Genomic DNA, 22,000 nt, shown 5'->3' with positions numbered 1-22,000 from the left:
AGTGTTTCTGCTGGACTGTTATCGCTCAGAGATGGGCAACTGGTTGCCTCTCTATATCACCGAGGTCATGGATTTGGAAGATGCTGTGTGAGGAGCCTTGATGAATTTCTGCAGTGAATCTTGTAGATAGTACACTGATACTGAGCCAGTAGTGGAGGGAGTAATTGGATGTGCTCCCAATCAATGAGCTGGTTTGGCCTGAATACAGTCAAGCCTCTTGAATGTTTAGCTTGCAATAGCCAGTACTAAAAAGTACTACGTACATTACAAATAATAAGAACTCTTCTGAAACTATGCCATTGCACCATTTACTGAGATTACTTTAGTGCCAGTTCCGCATCAAAAAAGGACAATTGACTGACTTGTAAGACTGAATTTGCATGGGAGACTCGATGACTACACTGTTGGCATATGAATGGGTAACAAGTTCTTCCAAGGGAGACTCATCAACAATAGTGCTGAACAGTGCTGCCTAGCCAAACACAAGGGAACAAAAGCTACATTACACTGAATCTAAAACACGAGTTAAATAAAAAGCAGCATTTCAACTGGAGTTGTGTAATCAACATCAGTGTATGCAGTTCATCTGTTGTTCAGTATCTCACTGGTATAAACCTAAAAACTATAGCACTTTTATTTCTATCATCATTCATTTTGAGCCCCAAACCAGCATTCTTAGTAAATCAAATCTCTAATGACTAGCCCTTATATAGCTGAACAATAGTGAGCATCCTGCTCTAAACGAGTTTTTTTTAGCCCTCCATATTAGCTGAATAATGAATTCAATTGCACTGCATTTCAAAATAGTTGAATCATATAAAGCAGAAAGAATAAATGACCAGATTTGCAAATGCTGATTTTTATAAATATTTCTGGTTTTCATGCCATTTTTATGCACTCACAGTGCAGATGCCCAAGGCATGTATAATTAACTGGTAAAAACAATGACTACTGATGCTGGAAACCAGATTCTGGATTAGTGGTGCTGGAAGAGCACAGCAGTTCAGGCAGCATCCAAGGAGCAGTGAAATCGACGTTTCGGGCAAAAGTCCTTCATCAGGAATAAAGGCAGAGAGCCTGAAGCTAGAGGAGGGTGGGGGTGAGGAGGAAGTAGCATAGAGTACAATAGGTGAGTGGGGGAGGGGATGAAGGTGATAGGTCAGGGAGGAGAGGGTGGAGTGGATAGGTGGAAAAGGAGATAGGCAGGTAGGACAAGTCTGGACAAGTCATGGGGACAGTGCTGAGCTGGAAGTTTGGAACTAGGGTGAGGTGGGGGAAGGGGAAAATGAGGAAACTGTTGAAGTTCACATTGATGCCCCGGGGTTGAAGTGTTCCGAGGCGGAAGATGAGGCGTTCTTCCTCCAGGCGTCTGGTGGTGAAGGAGGCCAAGGACCTTCATGTCCTCAGCTGAGTGGGAGGGGGGAGTTGAAATGTTGGGCCACGGGACGGTGTGGTTGATTGGTGCGGGTGTCCCGGAGATGTTCCCTAAAGTGCTCTGCTAGGAGGCGCCCAGTCTCCCCAATGTAGAGGAGACCGCATCGGGAGCAATGGATACAATAAATGATATTAGTGGATGTGCAGGTAAAACTTTGATGGATGCGGAAGGCTCCTTTAGGGCCTTGGATAGAGGTGAGGGAGAAGGTGTGGGCGCAGGTTTTACAGTTCCTGCGGTGGCAGGGGTAAGTGCCAGGATGGGACGGTGAGTTGTAGCGAGCGTGGACCTGACCAGGTAGTCACGGAGGGAACGGTCTTTGCAGAAGGCGGAAAGGGGTGGGGGGGAAAATATATCCCTGGTAGTTGGGTCTGTTTGGAGGTGGCGGAAATGTCGACGGATGATTTGGTTTATGTGAAGGTTGGTAGGATGGAAGGTGAGCACTAGGGGCGTTCTGTCCTTGTTATGGTTGGAAGGGGTGGGGTCTGAGGGCGGAGGTGCGGGATGTGGACGAGATGCATTGGAGGGAATCATTAACCATGTGGGAAGGGAAATTGCGGTCTCTAAAGAAGGAAGCCATCTGGTGTGTTCTGTGGTGGAACTGGTCCTCCTGGGAGCAGACACGGCAGAGGTGGCGGAATTGGGAATACAGGATGGCATTTTTGCAAAAGGTAGGGTGGGAAGAGGTGTAATCCAGGTAGCTGTGGGAGTCAGTGGGTTTGTAAAAAAAGGCAGTGTCACGTCGGTCGTCATTAATGGAGATGGAGAGGTCCAGGAAGGGGAGGGAGGTGTCAGAGATGGTCCAGGTAAATTTAAGGTCAGGGTGGAATGTATTGGTGAAGTTGATGAATTGCTCAACCTCCTCACAGGAGCACGAGATGGCACCAATGCAGTCATCAATGTAGCGGAGGAAGAGGTGGGGAGTGGTGCCAGTGTAATCACCAAAGATCAACTGTTCTACATAGCCAAAGAGACAGGCATAGCTGGGGCCCATACGTGTACCCATGGCCACCCCTTTGGTCTGGAGGAAGTGGGAAGATTCAAAGGAAAAATTGTTAAGGGTGAGGACCAGTTCGGCCAAACGAATGAGTGTGTCGGTGGAAGGGTACTGTTGGGGACGTCTGGAGAGGAAAAAACAGAGGGCTTGGAGGCCCTGGTCATGGCGGATGGAGGTGTAGAGGGATTGGATATCCATGGTGAAGATGAGGCGTTGGGGGCCGAGGAAACAGAAGTCTTGGAGGAGGTGGAGGGCGTGGGTGGTGTCTCGAACATTTGTGGGGACTATGTTCCTGGACTAGGGGGGATAGGAGTGTTGAGGTAGGTAGAGATGAGTTCAGTGGGACAGGAGCATACTGAGAAAATGGGTCGGCCAGGGTGGTCAGGCTTGTGGATCTTGGGAAGGAGGTAGAACGGGGCAGTGCAGGGTTCCTGGACTATGAGGTTGGAAGCTGTGGGTGGGAGATCTCCTGAGGTGATGAGGTTTTGTATGGTCTGGGAGATGATGGTTTGGTGATGGGGGTGGGGGTGGGGTCATGGTCAAGGGGACAGTAGGAAGAGGTATCCTCGAGTTGGCGTTTGGCTTCAGCGGTGTAGAGGTCAGTGCGCCAGACTACCACTGCACCCCCTTTATCCGCTGACTTTATGATGAGGTTGGGATTGGAGCAGAGGGATGGAGGGCTGTGCGTTGTGAGGGTGAGGGGTTGGAGTGGGGGAGGGGGGTAGACAGGTTAAGGCGGTTAATGTCCCAGCAGAGGTTGGAAATGAAGAGGTTGAGGGCAGGTAAAAGGCCAGTGCGGGGTGTCCAGGTGGATGCAGTGTATTGGAGGTGGGCGAAGGGGTCCTCAGAAGGTGGGCGGGAATCCTGATTGTGAAAGTAAGCTCGGAGGCGACGGAAGAATTGTTCGACATCACGGCGTCTATTAAATTCATTGATGCGTGGACGGAGGGGGATGAAGGGGAGTCCTTTGCCGAGGACTCATTGTTCGTCCTCAGTGAGGGGGAGGTCTGGCGAAAACTCGGCAGGGCCGGGAGCTGGGATCTGGTGTGGGTGTGGAGCTGGGAGTGAGGGCGGAACCAGTAACTGGAGTGGGTGTGGTGGTGGTGGTGGTAACTGGTAACTGGTAACTAGCTGTACAACAAGCAGAATGATTTGAGTGTTTTCCATTATGTGTGTGTACCATTATGAACTGAACATAAACAACTCCACTGTTGAAGGGAGAGTTTCAAATCGGCAACATCAACCGCAAAGCACACAGAGCAAGTTAAGCTTTTAAAATGGGTGGCACAGTGGTTAGCACTGCTGCCTCCCAGCGCCAGAGACCCGGGTTCAATTCCCGCCTCAGGCAACTATGTAGAATTTACACATTCTCCCAGTGTCTGCGTGGGTTTCCTTTGGGTGTTCCAGTTTCCTCACATAGTCCAAAGATGTGCACAGTAGGTGAATTGACCATGCTAAATTGCCCGTAGTGTTAAGTGGAGGGATAAATGTAGGGGAGTGGGTTGCTCTTCGGAGGATCGGTGTGGACTTATTGGGCCGAAGGGCCTGTTTCCACACTAAGTAATCTAATCTAAGCCTCCTCTAAAAGGTCTTCAACATCTCAGTCTCCTGGAAATTTTGCCAAAGAAACCGTAATCATTAAAGAAGGCTTTTATAAACATATCAATTCGGAGGAGTGGGCTTTTAAGCCCTTTAACAAGATCATTATTTCCCTGTTCTGTTCCAAATTTTACTTTCCCATCTACTGTTAGATTCTTGATAGGCAAGTGAATCAATCTCCACCTTAAAAAGTATTCAATGACCCACTTCCACCACCTTGAGGTGAAGCATTCCAAACACACAATCTTCAAAAACATTTCTTTATTTCATGATCCTAAGCAGAAGACCCCTAATTTTAGGAATACTTGTCAACACCATTCATGACATTATAAACTTCAATTGAATCACCATATGCTGTTTTGAACTCCAGGGAAAAGCCCATCCTGTCAAATCTTTCCTCAGTAGATAACGCACTCATCAGGTATAAATCTAGTCAACCTCTGAACCACCTCCAAATCATTTACATCTTTCCTCAAATAAGGAAACAAAACTGAACAGTGGTCTCACCAACACTATGCATAACTGAAACAGAACATCCGTAATTTATTGCAAGATGTGTTCAACATTAAAGGCTAGCATTGCATTAGCCTTCCTGATTATGTTATACTTGCACAAACACTTGCGGTGTATCATGCACTAAAACCTCTAGATTCTGCTGCACTGAAGAATTCTACATCCTCTGTTTAAGTAATACTGTATTTTAATTCTTCCTGCCAAAGTGACCAATTTTGTATTTTCTAACATTGTACTCTAACTGCCAGATTTTTGCATGTACACTGAATCTTTACACATGTTCTTACCTTTTTGTAATCTACAAATGAAGCCAGTCTGTCTTTAACCTGACCTAAAACGATTGACATAAAATTCTAAGAGGCTGAGGCCCAGCAGAGATTGAGAGACTCCACTCGTCACATCTTCTCAATCTGAAAGACCCATTTATGCATACTGATTTCAGCCTTCTAACTACACTAGAATGTGATCCTCTTACCAGCAGTTCCTAATTGGCTTTTTGTGGAATCTTGTCAAATGCTTTCAGACAATCCAAGTACAATACTGATAATCTCTTAAGATCCAAGAATGATGTCCATCAATATATTCAGTTCCCCTTCTTGTGATAATTTCATCAAGTCACTGTCTTCTCAAAAGCTCAGTAATTGTGAATTTTTCTGTATCCTCAATAGAGAAGCCAGAAACAAACTATTTACTCATTGCATACAATGTTTCTTTATCATCAACTATTAATCCCCCATTCTCACCCTCTAGGGGATCAATATTTGCTCTATTTACTCTTTACCTTCTTGAATAGTTTTGGAAACTCCTGCCATCTGTTTTTACATCTCTAGTCGGCTTTATCTCATGCTGTAACTTATCTGTCCTGATTAACCTTTCAGTCATTCTCTGTGATCCTTTATGATCTGACCAGTCAACTGACTTTGTGAAATTATATGTTGTTTCCTCAGGTATAATGCTATCCTTAACTTTTTTTAGTAACAAATGATGGTGGGTCCTCCCTCCCCTTGGAAATTTTATTCACAGCAGGAATTTACTTATTTTAATATTTGGAAGTATCCCTTTAAAATGCCTGCCATTGTGTTTCTACTCATCTCATAGCTAAATATTCCAGTTGACTTCAGCTAGCTTGGCTTCCATGTTCATATAATTGCCTTGATTTAAAGATTAAAATACTAATCTTAAACACGTTTTCCCCTTTCAATTGAGATGTAAAACTCAATGTTATGATTACTACTATCTGACGGTGCTTTTACACCAAGGTCATTAAGATAAGATCAGCCATGATCTTAAATAGCAGAGCAGGCTCAAAGGGCTGAATTGCCAAATCCCGCTCCCATTTTCTCTTAAGGATTTGTGTCACATTACACAATACTAAGTCTGGTACACCCTGCCCTCTGGTCTGTTCCAGAACATGTTATTCTAAAAGGAACTGTCTTTAAATGTTCAACAAAGTTCTCTTGAAGGCTACAATCACCAAACTGACTTTTCCAGTTTTTGACTTACTAAAATCATCCATGATTATTGTTGTCCCTTTATCACTAACACTCAATATTATTGCTTATATAATTTCCCCTACATTATGGTTATTGTGAGAGACATGGAATCACTCCCTTATGTGACTTCTTTTCCCGGATACTCCACACCTCCTAAACCAAAGCCATCTCTAGTTGCACCAATACCTGGCTTGATAAAGTGTGCTGCCCCTCAGCTTTAGTCCAGTTTCCTATTCTTCTTCAGTGTCACATACCACTCAATATACAGAACCCAACCCTCTTCATCTTGCAACCATGTCTCTGCATTGGCTATCAGACGATAGTCACTCACTTCAATGTGTGCTATTAATCTTGACTACTCGTATACTCTTAAATTCTTTATCGCCCCACCCGTCAATTTCTGCCATTCTCTTGACCTTCATTTTTTTTAACTAGTGTTTTGCTGCCTCACTTCGAATTTATGGATTGACTTGTTATAATTACTTAAATCTGTAACCCTGTTTAGTTAAAAGCCCTCTCTACTTCCCTACATGTGGCTCACGCATCCACCAGTCCCAGAATGACTCAGGTGTACATTGTGCCATTGGTAAAGATCTCACTTTTCCTAGTACTGGCAATGCCCCTTGAACCAGAAACTCTTCTCCCAAACCAGTCTTTTGAACCACACAGTCAATTAATTAATCTTATTCACTCTGTGCCAGTGTGCATATGGCTCAGGCAACAATCGAAAGATTACCACCTTGGAGGTCTACTTTCAATTGAGAACCACCTTCTCAGCAACACCTCCTTCCTGGTTCTACTTTTGTCATTGGTCGCAATGTGAACCACAATTGGATCCTTCTTTTTCCAATACAAGCTATTCTCCTTGTTTGGGCAGCTATCCCAAATCCTGACACTGGGCAGAAAACGCTGTCTGAATTTATGCTCTTTGCTGCACAGAACAGTGTCAATATACCTCACTATAATGTCCTCTGATCACCATATTACTTCTTATCCTCTTTTATTAATGGTTTCCTGTACCCTGGTGGCATGGTCAGTTCATTCATACACCCTACAGCCCTTACTTTCATCACAGCAAGCTAAGAAAACTTCAGTCCTGCTGGACAGTTGGAAAGACAGGGACTCCTGTCCTCTGGATCCCTTTACTTGCCTCATTTACAGTCATACCCTCTTGACCCTAGCTGTTTTCCAAACCATGGACTGAAGGGACACACTATATCCTGGAATAAGTGCCCAGGTAACATCACCCCCTCCTGATATGCTGTGATGACTGCAGATCAATAGGTCCTCCAGCAATGAGCACAAACTGAAATATGCTTACCCTGGATTGCACTGGCATCCAGAAGCTTCCACATTCTGCAAGGATAAAACATCACCTGTGTTGCCATCTTCAATCCATATCCATTCACAATTGCTAATTAATTATCAATTATAATGCAGAATAGGCCACTTGACCTATCAGGTCCACTCTGACATTCAGTAGCTGACCTGGTAATTAGATTCACATTGTACAGAAAATGCCCTTCAGCCCATCGAGTCTGCACTGACGTAGCACTAAAAGTGCACTAACCCAAATTTCCTGCGCTTGTCCCATATCATTGAATGTTATGATATTTGAAGTACTCATCCAAATATCTTTTAAAGGTTGTAAGGTTTACAACTTCCATCACCTTCCCAGGTACTGCATTCCAGATTCTCACCAACTGTGGGACTTAAAACATTTTTTCCTAAATCCCCTCTCAATCTCCTGCCTCTTAGCCGAAAATTAAGCCCTCTTGCGATTGACTCCTCGACCAAAGGGAATAGCTGTTTTCTATTCACCCTATCCATACCCCTCAATCTTACATACCTCAATCTTCTCTGCTTAAAAAAAATCTAAACCTATCTAGTCTCTCCTTATAACTCAATTTCTTCATCTTAGGCAACATCCTGTTGAACCTCCTCTGTACTCTCTATAATGTGATCACATCCTTTCTCTGGTGAGGTGACCAGAACTGCACACAGTACTCCAGTTGTAGCCTGACCAATACTCTGTACAACTCCAATATTACCTCCTTGCTCTTATACTCTATGTCACAACTGATGAAAGCAAGTGTTCCATATGCCGTAACTCTCCTACTCCAGTGCTCAACTCCGACTTTCCTGTCATATTTCCATAATCCTTGATTCTCCCTTGATTAGAAAACTGCCCATCTCAGCCTAGACCAAAGATCCAGCCTCACCAAAATGCTGGTTAAAACAATTTCCACATATTCAGTACCCTGAGAAAAGTAATCTCTGAATTTCTATTCTAAATGGGCACTCTCCCACAAGGAAAAATAACCTCTCTGCATCTAACATGTCAAGCTCACTAAAAATCTTCTGTTTCACTAGACTTCCTCAAATTCCACCAAGTAGAAGAAAAATCGACTCAACCTCTCATCAGAAAATCCTTCCATATCTGCCATATCCTTTTGCTTCACAAGCTTATGCTTCCCACTTCGGGTTTAAAGCCCTCCCTTCAGCCCTACAGGTGCAATGCTTCAGGATACCTCCAAATCATTTTAGTACTGTCATAAATTTCACAATACTGACAAAGTAACATTGATAAAACTTGCTCTTTAATACCACCAGTTCCCAATTGTCCTTCTGAACAAAATTAAAAATCAAATGCTGAAGGCTGGCAAACAGTAGTAAAAAGCATCTTCAAAATTTCCCTTCAGCACACTTCACTTCATGTAGAAGCACAGAATCCCTACAGTGTGGAAACAGGCCATTTGGCCAAACAAATCCACACCGACCCTCTGAAGAGTATCCTACCCAGACTCATTCGCTACCCTATTACTTTACATTGCCCCTGACTAATGCACCTAATCTACACATCCCTGAACACTATGAGCAATTTAAATTTAGCATGGCCAATTCAGCTAACCTGCACATCTTTGGACAACATGGATTTGTGAATAGGAAATTATATTAACGAACTTGTTGGATCTTTTGAGGATGTTATTAAGAAAGTTGATCATTGGGAGCCAATGAATGTAGTATGCTTAGATTTTCACAAGTGGTTTGATAGATTCTCCTACACACTGTTGGTTAGCAAAATTAAAGCTCATGAGATAGCATGTAATGTACTGGCATCAGTATTAGTTAATTGGCAACAAACAAAGAATAGAAATAAGTGGGTTATTCTCACATTGGCAGGCTGTGAATAGTGAGGTACTGCAAGGATCAGTACGTGGCCTCCCTGTTGTTCACAAAATATATCAAAGAGTTGCATGAGATGACCAACACAGTAATTCCAAATGTGCAAATTATACAAAGTTAAGCGGAAATGCAAATTAAGAAAAATATAAAGCGATTTCAGGAGGATCTGAACAGGCTGAGTGAATGGACAAGAACATGGCAACTGTTAGAGTAAACCTTAAAGCATTTCTTTCCCCATCATGCACCTAATTCCCACATACCCAGTTGGCTACCAACTCATTCCGGCAAGGCTCCTTTGCATTCACTGTGCACACTCACTGACCATGCTTATTAGAATTACTTTTCTTGTAGAACCATGATACCATGATGAGGCATTCTTCAGATTAGCTTCCATGGCCAAGAGTATCAAGTGATTGATCAATAACTACCACTATCAGCAGCTACCTGCTTAACTAAGATTTTTTAACTGTTAGTTTTGGGCCAGAATCTGATTCTTAGTCTAAAAGTGGACTTAAGAGACTTACCAGTTAAATTCCCACCATAAAGCAAAATTTTCAGATGCGTTCACTTGGCCCCTGCCTCACTCAGACAAAGTCTGTCATAATGATCTTACTCCCTTACCCTTAAAGATAATTGGCCTGGAATTTCTTGGAAAAATTATACATCTACAACACTGGATAAGTTTTCCAATTAAAGAATTCTTAGGAAATTATACTATAAAGACGATAATGGTATTATTGCTAGACTAATAATCCAAAGACCAGGTAATGTTCTGGGGAGCTGGGTTCAAATTCCACCATCTGCCATGCACGATTCAAACCCAATAAAAGCCTGGAAATTAAGAATCTAAAATGACCATGAATCCAGTATCCATCATCATAAACATTCATCTGGCTCATTAAGGTCTTTACCCAGTCTGACCTACATGTGACTCAAGAGCTGCGGGCCTAAACTCTTGATTCTAAACTCTTAACTGCCCTTTGAATACTAAGGGATGAGCAACAAAAACGCTGGCCTAATCAGTGACACCCACAACCTATATATGAATTTTATAAAGTGCATTATTAATGTCACACCCTAGTTTTCTAGGGTTTTGTAGAATTCTTTGAAAAGTTTATCATAACTTTGCATCAACACCACCTCCCTCATCTTCTTTGACACACTTGAGAATGTACCTGGATTTATGCAATTTTGCTCACTGCAGAGACTTAGAGCAGAAACATAACAGCACAGATGAATGCATTCAAAACAAGCCCAAAGCTTGATTAAAAACGTCTGCCTTTTCTTGATATACTTGACATATAAAACCAATATAAAGAAACTTCGTTGTTCACTGCGTACAACAGAACGCATTGTTAAAAGTTGACAGAGACATGGGGAAACTCCTTTAGGCTGGCTATTGGATTTGCACATTGGAAACACAAGCAGCTTTCACCAGAATCAGGGAGTCAAGTTTCGAGTCAAATTGGGCCTTGCGCCCACTCAAATTTGCAGCTAGGGGCAAGCCAATCACAGAAATATGATTCATATTAACTTAAGGAGCACTAAAAGAGAAGCTGCAGTGCATGCGAAGCCATGTCAAATATTGTGGCTTTATTGCACTTGCATCCAACAACTAATTCGAATAATCTAAACTTATATTATGGTGCACAAAACCACAATTTTAGTTTAAATGATTAGTCACATTAGCCTATTAGTCACAGTCTTTCATACTACAGGCTAAGTGTACATCTATTGCAAAACTTCCACACACAAATATTCACTAATGCGGAACCAGATGCCCACATTTATTCAGTTTTGTTATTTGCTATAATTTAGCACCTTACAGTTATTCAAAACAACATACTCTTGACGACAACAACAACATTGAAAGCACTCAAGAGGATCAAAGTTCAATTAAAAGTGGCAAGACTGTACCAAATAAAATTCTACAAAACAACTCTTGCTACTTCTTAGAGCTGGGGTTAACATTTGTTGATTTTGGCCTACATCTTTCGATTTGAAAATAAAGTTAACAGAAGGCAACCTGACCAAAACAGTAAAGGCAGCAAGTAAATAGCTGATAATTTGGCAAGTGGTCAAATTTACCTTATTACACATATTTCAAACATGGCAATATGCATTTTGCATCAACTGCTGCATGGTGTTCAAATGATGTTTAAACTAGAGGCCTTGCACAAACAACAGATTGCGCTTGATCAGTTAAAATGTGAATGTTTGAGATGTGGTGCAGATTATTATTTCAAGAACACTGAACTTTGACTTATCTGAAATAGCAACTGAGAATCTGTTTAAGAGCATGTAAAAAAAATTGTAAATGGCCACAGCTGATAAGTAATGCACATTGATAAGAGCGACCACAGTGCATTTGAACTCATACAATCTTCTGATAATTTAAGACTCAAAGTAGAATGGAGATACAAAATAAAATAATATTAGCTGTCAGGTGTATGATCAACTTTACTTTGATGCTCCAGAGTGTAAATGTGCGATGCTTTGCCTACTATAGAACCAAACCAAACAGTGCATCAATGGGACAGATGAGAGGGTAGAAGTGGATGATATTTCATTTTTCAAATTACATTTAACAAATGCCTTTAATATTGTAAAACACACTAAACCACTTCACAGTAACAATATTAAACACAATTTAACACCAAGCCACATAAGCCAAGACTTGCAGATTAAAATGCTTGGTCCAAAGGTAGATTTTAATAGCATCTTAAAAGGAAGAAAGCTGGAGAGTTAGGAGGTTTAAATCAGGAATTGTAAAACTGAGAGCCTACGAAGCTGAAGGCACAGTTGCCAATGGTAGAACAATTAAAAATCAGAAATGTGGGGGGAATCCAAGATGGCACGATCTGAGTAGATCTGCCTTGCTGAGCTCTGCAGCCCAGAAAAAGGTACCTGTGCAGCAGAATTTCGCTGAAGAACACGTGGCAATCTGAGGGATGATCAAGGAGTTGATGGAAGACAATCGCACTTGACTGGAGCCAATTTCGGTTATGCTACAAAAGCAAGAAGAGTTGGAAGGGCTCAGGAAACAAGGTGAAGAGGTTGATTGGCAGACGGCGAGGTCGGAGACAGAGGTCAAGTCCTCGGTGGGGTGGATCCAGTCCCTCGAGAAACAGATCCGGGCCTTGACTGAACAGGTCAATGATCTGGAAAATCAAGTGAGGAGGATAAATACCCAGGTCATTGGGCTGCTGGAGGGAGTGGAAGGTAGGCAGCTAGTGAGCTTTTTTAAAAGACTGGCTACCATAATTTCTTGGCTGGGATGCCGATGTGAACCAGGTGAAGGCTGAGAGCTCACCAGGTTGCGGTTCACAGATCCATTCTGGATCAGTGCCCCCGCCCTGTTCTGGGATGATCTCAAAGCTACAGGAACAAGCAGAGAATCCTGGAATCTTCCAGAAGAATGGGTAAAGATCCACAGGTCCTGACTTGTCATGGAAGTAAGTTAACGTTTTTCCATGACTTTTGTGCGGCAGGGATCCATAAAAGGAAATAGCTTGAAGTGATCAAGCAAAAAAGAAGAGACCTTGGTATTCAATATTCGATGAGATACCCAGCGGTGCTTCATATTACTCACGAAGAGACGGTGCGGTCATTTAACTCCTCAGAACAAGCAAAAAGTTTCTTGGACACTAAAATAATTCGGATGGATTTATATCCTGGACAATAACGTTTGGGTTTTTTCTCCTGCTATGTTTCTTGTAATGTTACCCTTTTCATAAAAAAGCTGCTCTTGATGTGATTTTTTTCTCCGATTAAGATTGGTGTTGGAATATAGTTGGGGGTGGGCAGAGTGCTCACTATTTTGTCTGTTTCCTTCTATCACTTGGGTCTCGGGTGCAGCTCGAACTGGATAGGGAACTGGAGATATGCATGGAAAATGTAAGCACCCTCTATGGTCGGGGGTAGAGTCCCCCATTAAGTGCCTTTTGTGTTTTGTTGTTAGTTTAGAGTTTTGGATTTTCGTAAATACACTCCAAGAGTCTTTTGAATATGCCCATCATTCTATAAGTCGAATTCTTCTTCTTGGCAGGTTAAAGGTGGTTGTTAAGGATCATGGCTAGCAGTGTTCTTAAATGATGCACCTGGAATATTAGAGCTATCCTTTCACCAAAAGAAAAAGGTATTGTTGAGCCTTAAAAAGGAGAGGGTGGATGTGGCCCTGCTGCAGGAAATTCACCTCAATGACATGAAACACGAAGTTACAGCAGGATAGGTTTCATCAGACATTTTTCTCATCCTTTAACACTAAGAGCAAGGGGTTGGCCATACTTGTCCAGAAGAATCTTCCATTTAATATAATAGATTGTGTTAAAGATGAATATGGTCGGTTTGTTATCCTTAAGGCCCTAATATATGTGGAGGAATATGGTATTTTGAATGTCTATTGCCTTCTGGCCCAAACCCTTAAATTTCTGACTGGTGTGCTAAGCTGATGGCCTTTGCATTGCGTTGCAGTATAGTATGGTGGGGGGATGGAGAAAGAAAACAAAGAGGAGAAGTAGTTATGGATCTGTGCTGGATAGAATACCCAAAAGGTTCCCCAAAGCTTTCTCCATAATCTAAACAGGTGGGGGATCTACGTGTGGAATGGGAATTGGTAGATGTTTGGAGACATCACCACCCTACGGGCAGAGACTTTACATTCTTTTCCGATCCGCATAAGTGCCATACAAGGATTGATTTTTTTTCCAACTCCTGCAGCTGTTCAAGATTCAGTGGTAATCTTGTTCAATAGTGAATATTGCTATCTCTGATCGTGCAGCAGTATATTTAGTGGTCAAGGTTAAGGGTTATGCAATGAGCTCTTGCTACTGGCAAATGGATCCCTTCATTCTCAAGGACAGCAAGTTCAGAGTACTTTCCTTGGGAATTCGAAGCATTTTTGGCCACCCACTCAGATACAGCTAGTAACCCATCCATTCTTTGGGAGACTTCTAAGACCTATGCTGGAGGGATAATAATCTCATACTCTGTCAGTCAGAAGCAACGGAAGGGAGAGCAGCAGCGTCTGCTCAAGGCACAACTGAAGACAGCTGAGACAGCACATTACAGTAGACCATCAGTGACGAAGCTGCAGCAGATCATAGCCCTTCGATTCACTTTAAACTCCACACTAATGCATCCAGCCAGGAAGGAACTTTCCCCTGCGAAGCAAAGGTTGTTTGAGCACGGAGATAGGCCGGGTAAATATTTGGCATATCTGATTAGGAAGAATAATGCCTCCCAATCTATTGCTTCTATGAGGGAAGGGAATGGGACTCTTTCTTTTAATGCTAAAAAGATCAATGCAACGTTTCGGAGATTCTGCTCTGAACTATATCAATCTGAATGTTGAGAGGGCAGGCGGGATAAAATGGAGTGTTTTTTTAGGAACTTGAATCTTCCAGGGGTGTCTGCTGAGCAGGTGCCTCTCCTTGATGCTCCATTAACAGCACAACAGATGCAGGAGGTGGTGAAGCAATGTCAAAGTGGAAAGGCACCCGGCCCTGATGGACTTCCCAGTGAGTTTTATAAAGAATTTGTAAACATACGGTCAGGGCCAATGCTAGACACTTATAACTATTCATATAGTCATGATTGCCTCTCGCCATCCTTGAGAGAAGCTAATATCTCTCTTTTCCTCAAGAAGGGAAAGCCCCGAAGGGCTGTGCTTCTTATGGACCCATCTTGCTCTTAGACAAAATTTAAAAATCAAAATTTAAGGCTTTGATATTGAGGTTGGAAGGTGTGTCGCCCTCTATTGTTAAAGAAGAGCGGAAGGGCTTTATAAAGAGTTGCAGATCCTCTAATAATGTTAGGAAGCTGCTTAACTTGATTCAAGTGTGCCAAGAGCCATTGGTTCAAGGGCTGGTGGTCTCTTTGGACATGGAGAAGGTAGTTCGTTGGGTGGAATGGCCATATCCCTTTTGTACTCTGGAGCGGTTTGGCATGGGTGAAGTGTTTACTAGACGGGTAAGGGCCCTTTATGGTGATCATCTGGCAGTGGTTCTCACCAACAGTATCATTTGTGAGGATACAAGGAGGATTTCGATATGTAATAGGACCTATGCTATGCAGTTAAAGATTCTCCATAGGGATCACCTTGCAAAGTTTGAACAGGGAGCATCTTCAATGTGCCCCAAATGTAAAATAAACACAGGTACCCTCACTCATTGTCTGTGGTCCTGGCACAGGTCCTGTGTACATTGGAACACTGTGGCAGGAGTAGTAGGGAGGGTCTTTATGGATAGACATTTTAGTCAGCATGGACCAGTTTGGGCCAAAGGGCTTATCTCCATGCTGTGGGACTTTGAGATGGAGAGGTACACACTGTGGAATTCCCAACCCCTGTTCTGATTTTATATGGCTGCTGCAGTTACGTTTCCAGAATATTAACACAAGGAGATATAATGATGGTAATGTCATTGAAAGCCAAGAGAAGATGATTAAGATTCTCTTGTATGAAATGGTCATTACCTGGTTCTTGTTTTGGAATAACTGTTGTTATATGCCACTTATCATTCAAGCCTAAATGTTCTCTGGATCTTGTTGCACATGGACATGGATACCTCTCAGATTTAAGAGGTCGAGTGGTGTTGAACACTACAATCATTCATGACAATCTACACTTCTGACTTCATGTTGATGTAATTGAATATGGTTGAGCCAAGGACCTATCCATGAGGGATTCCTGCAGCAATATGCTGGTGTTGAGAAGAACAATCTCCAAAGTCTCCCTGCATGGAAAAACTACTCTAATGAGTGGAGTTTTGCCTTCAACCCCAAGTCCTCCTAACTTGGAATGTTGTTAATACTGTTTGATGCCACAATCAAATGCTGCATCAATTTCCATTTGTTACTCTCACCTCTTAAAATTATCTTATCTGCATTTTGCATAGGTGCAAGTGCTGTAATTGTACTGGAACAACTTGGCTAGTGGCACAGCTAGTTCTGGAGAATGAGTTTTCAGTATTATTGCACAATAGCCTTTGTAGCATTGTCTTCTGCTGCTCCTTATTATGGAGTGAATAAAATTGGTTAACTAATAGCATCAGAGATGTTGGAAATTTCAGGAGACAGCCAAAGTGGATCATCCATTACATATTCTGGCTGAAGATGAAAGCAGATGTATTGGTCTTACTTTTTGCAGAGGATATGCTAGGCTCCACTATCATTGAAAATGGGGACACATGTGGAATCCCTTCCAGTTATAAGTTTAATTGTCTACCACTATTCACCACTGGATGTGGCTGGACTGCAGGAGTTCAATTACTTTGTATTTTTACAGCTTCTTAGCTTTGGCTTCAGCATACTGACCATTATCACTTAGCCCTTTGTGAGACTTTGTAATGTACAAAATTAGTTGTCACATTTCTTACATAATAGTAGTGAGAGTTCAAGTGTCTAATTGGCTGTGAAGTGTTTTGAGAGTTTCTACATAAAACGCAAGCTTTACTTGATACTTTCATAAGCTGTTGGTCATAGAACTATTTACACATTTTAAAACAGGCAACCTATCACCCACCCATCAAATGATATACATGCATTTAAAAAGTTGGCAAAATTAATGCCTTTACCTACTTTCCAAAGAAAGAGCTAAGTTAAGAGTTCAAAAAGAGAGGTCGCACATCTGAGCTAACACAAATATATTGACTGGAATTTTATGAGGTTCCTGTGGGAACAATCACTTAAATTTCCATCAGTGATACAAATTGTGGATCTAAAAGTCAGTGGATAGAGGTCTGTGACTAGCGGTGTGCCACAAGAATCAGTGCTGGGTCCTCTACTTTTTGTCAATTATTTAAGGGATGTGAATGCGAATATAGGAGATATGTTTAGTAGGTTTGAACATTAAAGCAAAATTGGTGTCAAAGACAGTGAAGAAGATTATCTGTTGATCAGATGGACTGAGGAGTAGCAGATTGAGTTTACTTTAGATACACATGAGGTGCTGTGCTTTCACAAGACAAACCAGGGCAGGTCCTTGGTGAGCTCAGTGAATGCTGCTTCCATTCTGGTTACCCTTCTGTAAGGATGTCGTTAAACTTGACAGGGTGCAGAAAAGACTTATAAAGGTCTTTTCCCTGGAGTCAGCAAGTCCAAAACTAGAGAGCATACAGCATAGAGCATCAAGGTAAGAGGGGAAAGATTTGCAAACGACCTGAGGGGTATTTTTTCCACGCAGTGTATGGAATGAGCTGCCAGAGGTAGGTACAATTACAACATTTGAGAGGCTTCTGGATGGACTTGGGGGGATATGGGCCAAATGCTAGCAAATGGGACTAGGTCAGATTTGGATGTTGTTTAGTTAGCACAGATGAGTTGGAGTGAAAAGTCATACAGCACAGAAATGGACCCTATGACCAGAGCCATAAGGCTGAAACCAGAGGCTTGCACAGACTGAGCAGCTAGCTAACTCACTCAAGTGCCAAGATCACTTTCAACTTTATCTTTGGGCAAGTATGATTTCTTGCAGGCAGCACTTTGTTTGTTGACATTGGGTCTAACCTACCATTATTCATGCCCACTTATATTACATTCAACAATTAATTTCTGAGCTGTCTCTTCTAAACCACTTCGTTTCTAAAATCATATAGAAATGCGATCAACTTACACTGATGCAAATTAGAAATAATAAATGAGTCCTTCACACCAATGCACACATTGTAGCTCACTTCCCTGCCCCCACTCAAGCACAACTCATTAAATATCAAATTGCTTCCTACTCTTCAACTAAGTTAACATTTCTTTAAATTCATTCATGACACGGAGGTGTCACTAAATAGGCCAAGATGTATTGCCCATCCCTAGGTGCCCACAGATCAGTTTACCTGGATGTTGCCAGGAATAGAGATTTTGAATCTCTAGTTTCACTGGAGTGTAGGAGTTAAGGGTGACCTTATAGGAGGTTTATAAGGTCATGAGGGACATTGATAAAGTTATCAACAAAGGTCTTTTCACTAAGTTGGGAGAGGTCAAAACTAGGGCGCATATTTTTAAGGTGAGAGGAGAAAGATTTTAAAAAGGACATGAAGTGCAACTTTTAAAAAAAAACACAGAAGGTTGTGTGTGTGGAACAAACCGCCACAGAAAGTAGTGGATGGTGGTACAGCTACAACTGTTAAAAGACATTTGGATAAGTTCATGAAGGAGGCGGCTTTGGAGGGATATGGGCCAAATGCAGGTAGGTAAAACTAGCCTAGTTTGGGAGCATAGTTGGCCCAAAGCATCTGTTTCAATGCTGTATGATTATGACTTTGATTAGATTCGATTCCCTACAGTGTGGAAGCTGGTCATTCGGCCCAACTAGTCCACACTGACCCTCCGAAGACTAACCCACCCAGACCCATCCCCCTCTGTCTAATGCACCTAACACTATGGACAATTTAGCGTAGCCAATTCACCTGACCTGCACATCTTTGGAATGTGGGAGGAAACCAGAGCACCCAGAGGAAATCCACGAGGACACGGGGAGAATATGCAGACTCCACACAGACAGTTGCCCAAGGCCGGAATCAAACCTGGGACCCTGCGCTGTGAGGCAGCAGTGCTAACCATGGAGCTACTGTGCCGCCATTTGAGTCGGCTCAAATTCTGGTCACATGCAAACCAGTCCAGACAAGAACAGCAGTTCCCTGAAATCAAATAAGTGTTTCCCTCCTGCCTCCCCCCGCCACCCCCCCCTCCCTCCCTCCTGCCTCTCCACCCCCAAAATCAGCAATGGGTTCATGATAATCATTAGACTCTTAATACCAGTTTTTATTAAATAGAAAATTCCACCATCTGCCATAGCAGGATACTGGCGACCATGGTTTCTGGATCAATAGTCGAGCAATTCTAGCGCTAGGGCACCTTTGTCCATCAATAACACCCATGCCGAATTCACATTTTTAAAAATGTAAGAGAAAACATATCTGCAGAACTTTCTAAATGTTAACATGGTAGAAGGCACTTACTTCTAGGCATGCCACTTTCTCAAAGAAATTACAGGTGGGCAAGGAATGATACTCCATGTAGATAGGATTAGATGGATAAAACAGGCCCATCTGCTCCCCTCAAACATTTTATTTTCTTTTTGATGATTTTTGTCTCAAACAAATCTATATTACTCACATCAACTTTTCCTTGTGGCCATGGGTCCCCTCATGTGAAAATATCTGAAAACTTTGTCTAGCTGATCAATTTTTTTGATAATATTAAAGACTTCCACAAGAATATTCCTCAGCCTCTTATTTTCTGGAGAAAAATACCCCAATTCAGCCACATAGCCGCAATCTCAGTTCTGGCATCAGCTTTGTAAACCATGCCTACATCATCTTCATTGTCTGTATCTTTCCATTTCACATAAGCAAACCAGAGCTGTGGCGCATATTCAAAGTGTAGGCTAATCAAGTTTCAAGACAAATTTGGCACATGCTGATTTCCAATTCTTTGATTTTGACGTCCATTCTTAAAAAATCATCCAAGTTGATGATTGCACAAAGAATGTTTGTGTTTGTTGATGAACCATTATTTAATATAGTCATGCTTGAGGCAATAGACAACAGATCCATGGTGAAATTCTTAGTACTGATGTTTACTGCAAACGTTGACTTTCTGATGAGTATCCCAATATTGAACAAATGTCTCCTGGATGCAGGTTTCTTCGTCAGAATAAAGCATCTGCTGGAACTTAATTGTCAAAGTTAGAATCAAACTCAATGATACAGCACAGAAGAATGACATTTAGCCTGTTACTTATATACCAACTCTTTAGAACAAACTGTTCCTGTTTGTGTACTTTGGATTCCAACATCTGCAGTTTTTTTGTCTCCAACACATTTCCTACTCTTTTCCCATAATCCTGCAATCACTTAATAACTTATCCTTTTGAAAGTTCAGGTGTAGTACTTGTCTCTGAAGTTAAAATAAGTTACTTACATGGCTTTTTAGCTTCTTTCCGTTTCATATCTTCTTTCAACTTCATTACAATTTATAATTGTTAGCAGCCCAGGACAGAGAATAAGCTCTCACTCTAGCAATTTTTTTTGTAAAAAAATCTCAAAACTCAAATATGCTACAATGTAAACTCAGCTCAAACGTGCAAACTGAACAAGTAGACAAAAAACTGCTCATACATGCAGAATATCTAAATGCAAAGCGACCAGAAAACTTGCTCCAGCACTTTGGCAAGATTCACGTTACCTTTTCCCTGATGTCAGTGGGTGTACTTTACATGTAGTGGTTTTATTGGTCATGACGGTCGGCTTGCGAAGTCACAAGTGATTACTAACAACGAACCAGAACCTCCTGAGGAGACGCTACCCAATCAGACAAACCAGCGCTGCAGGAAGACACGACGTTCAAGGATCGCAGCAATAACATAACGACACCATTCACCGGGGACCGGACTACAGCACCATGCAATACCACTGCCAACACAGAAACTACAGTGTATAGAAACTACAGATGACCATGAGTAAATACCCGCAGAATTTTTCGAACTGATTTCTACGCCAGTCATCTTTCATAATGTGAACAGACCAAAATGTTCAATTCATACGTGACAAATCTGTACCATCATCTCTCATTCCCTACACAGGAGGTGCAAATCGACCCTAAACGCCAAGAACTGTGCCACCTCCCACTGTACTCCTGCAGCTCCCACCCCATCTCCCTCTCTCCCCTGTCCTGTCCCACCCCATCTCCCTCTCCCTCTCTCCCACCCCATCTCCCTCTCTCCCCTGTCCTGTCCCACCCCATCTCCCTCTCTCCCTCTCCCACCCCATCTCCCTCTCTCCCCTGTCCTGTCCCCTTCCCCATTCTCAGTCCCCAGCCGCCTGTCTCCCTGCCACCTCGTTCCCTATCCCCACATCCCCCAGCCTCCAATCCCTCCCTGGGCAGCCCATATTTCCCGCCTCGCCCTGGAACCTCTCCCTGACCATCCACCAGGACCGTCATATCCCCAAACCCGCCCTTACCAAACCCCTCAGAAAAAGGCCCCATTTTATTTGCCTACCGCCGGTGGCGATTAGCCACAAAATGCCGCTGGTCAGTTAGCCCCTCCCCCTCACTCCACCCCCCCACCCTCACACCACACTCCCCTCCCCCCTCACTCCACCCCTCCCCCACTTCCCCCTCCCCCACTTACGGGGTCTGTTTTTTCTCCCCGAGTCTATCCTCCTGCGGATGCGGCATTTCTTGGCGGGTGACTCGTTCTCCCGCTCCGGGCTGCGGCGGCTGGGCCCCGGGTGAAAGCCATTCTGCAGCCCGTTGTGGGCCGGCCTCGGGCTGCCCGCGTCCATGCTCCCCGGGCCTGCGGGTCAGTGTCCGGAGTCCGGCCTCAGCTCGAGCCTTCGGCGGCAGCGGCTCGCGTTCCGGGGTCACTGGCGGTCATCCCGGCTCCGGCTGACGTCACGCGCCTGCGCACTGCCTTTACCAGACACAACTGCAGGGCTGTGTTCATACAATTATCTGTGAAATACCTCCCTGTTCACGGTATTGCTCCCATAATTACCTCTAAAATGCCCCTGTTCACATAATTACCTCTAAAATGCCCCTGTTCACATAATTACCCCTGAAATTCCCCCATTGATTAGATTAGATTCCCTACAGTGTGGAAACAGGTCCTTCGGCCCAACCAGTCCACACTGACCGTCTGAAGAGTAACCCACCCAGACCCACTTCCCTCTGACTAATGTACCTAATGCTATGGGCAATTTGCCATGGCCAATTCACCTACCGTGCACATCAATAGGCAAAGTCTTTTCCCTGGGGTCAGAGAGTCCAGGCATAGGTTTAGGG

General features: G+C 43.0%; 1 protein-coding gene across 3 annotated transcripts in view; it reads right to left on the bottom strand.

Annotated features, from left to right (window-relative positions):
* The window catches only part of LOC140463594 (pantothenate kinase 1), a 78,328-nt gene extending 56,714 nt beyond the window's left edge, over positions 1-21,614 (bottom strand). The window contains exons 1-2 of one of the 3 annotated variants that reach the window (XM_072557800.1): positions 21,348-21,448; positions 20,402-20,628 (exon numbers count right to left, since the gene is read on the bottom strand). Coding sequence is in view for 2 of the 3 variants with exons in the window: in XM_072557798.1 (XP_072413899.1) it covers positions 21,348-21,501 (154 nt within the window). In the remaining variant the exon portion in view is untranslated. Of the gene's footprint in view, positions 1-20,137; positions 20,352-20,401; positions 20,629-21,347 lie in introns of those variants that run through there. The other 2 variants (XM_072557798.1, XM_072557799.1) reach the window with 2 other exon arrangements.
* Positions 21,615-22,000: the final 386 nt, after the last annotated feature.

Source organism: Chiloscyllium punctatum, chromosome 38 (genome assembly GCF_047496795.1).
Source record: "Chiloscyllium punctatum isolate Juve2018m chromosome 38, sChiPun1.3, whole genome shotgun sequence".
Lineage (NCBI taxonomy): Eukaryota > Metazoa > Chordata > Chondrichthyes > Orectolobiformes > Hemiscylliidae > Chiloscyllium > Chiloscyllium punctatum.
Note: the sequence above shows the minus strand (reverse complement) of the source record. Positions and strands in the feature narration are given on the sequence as shown.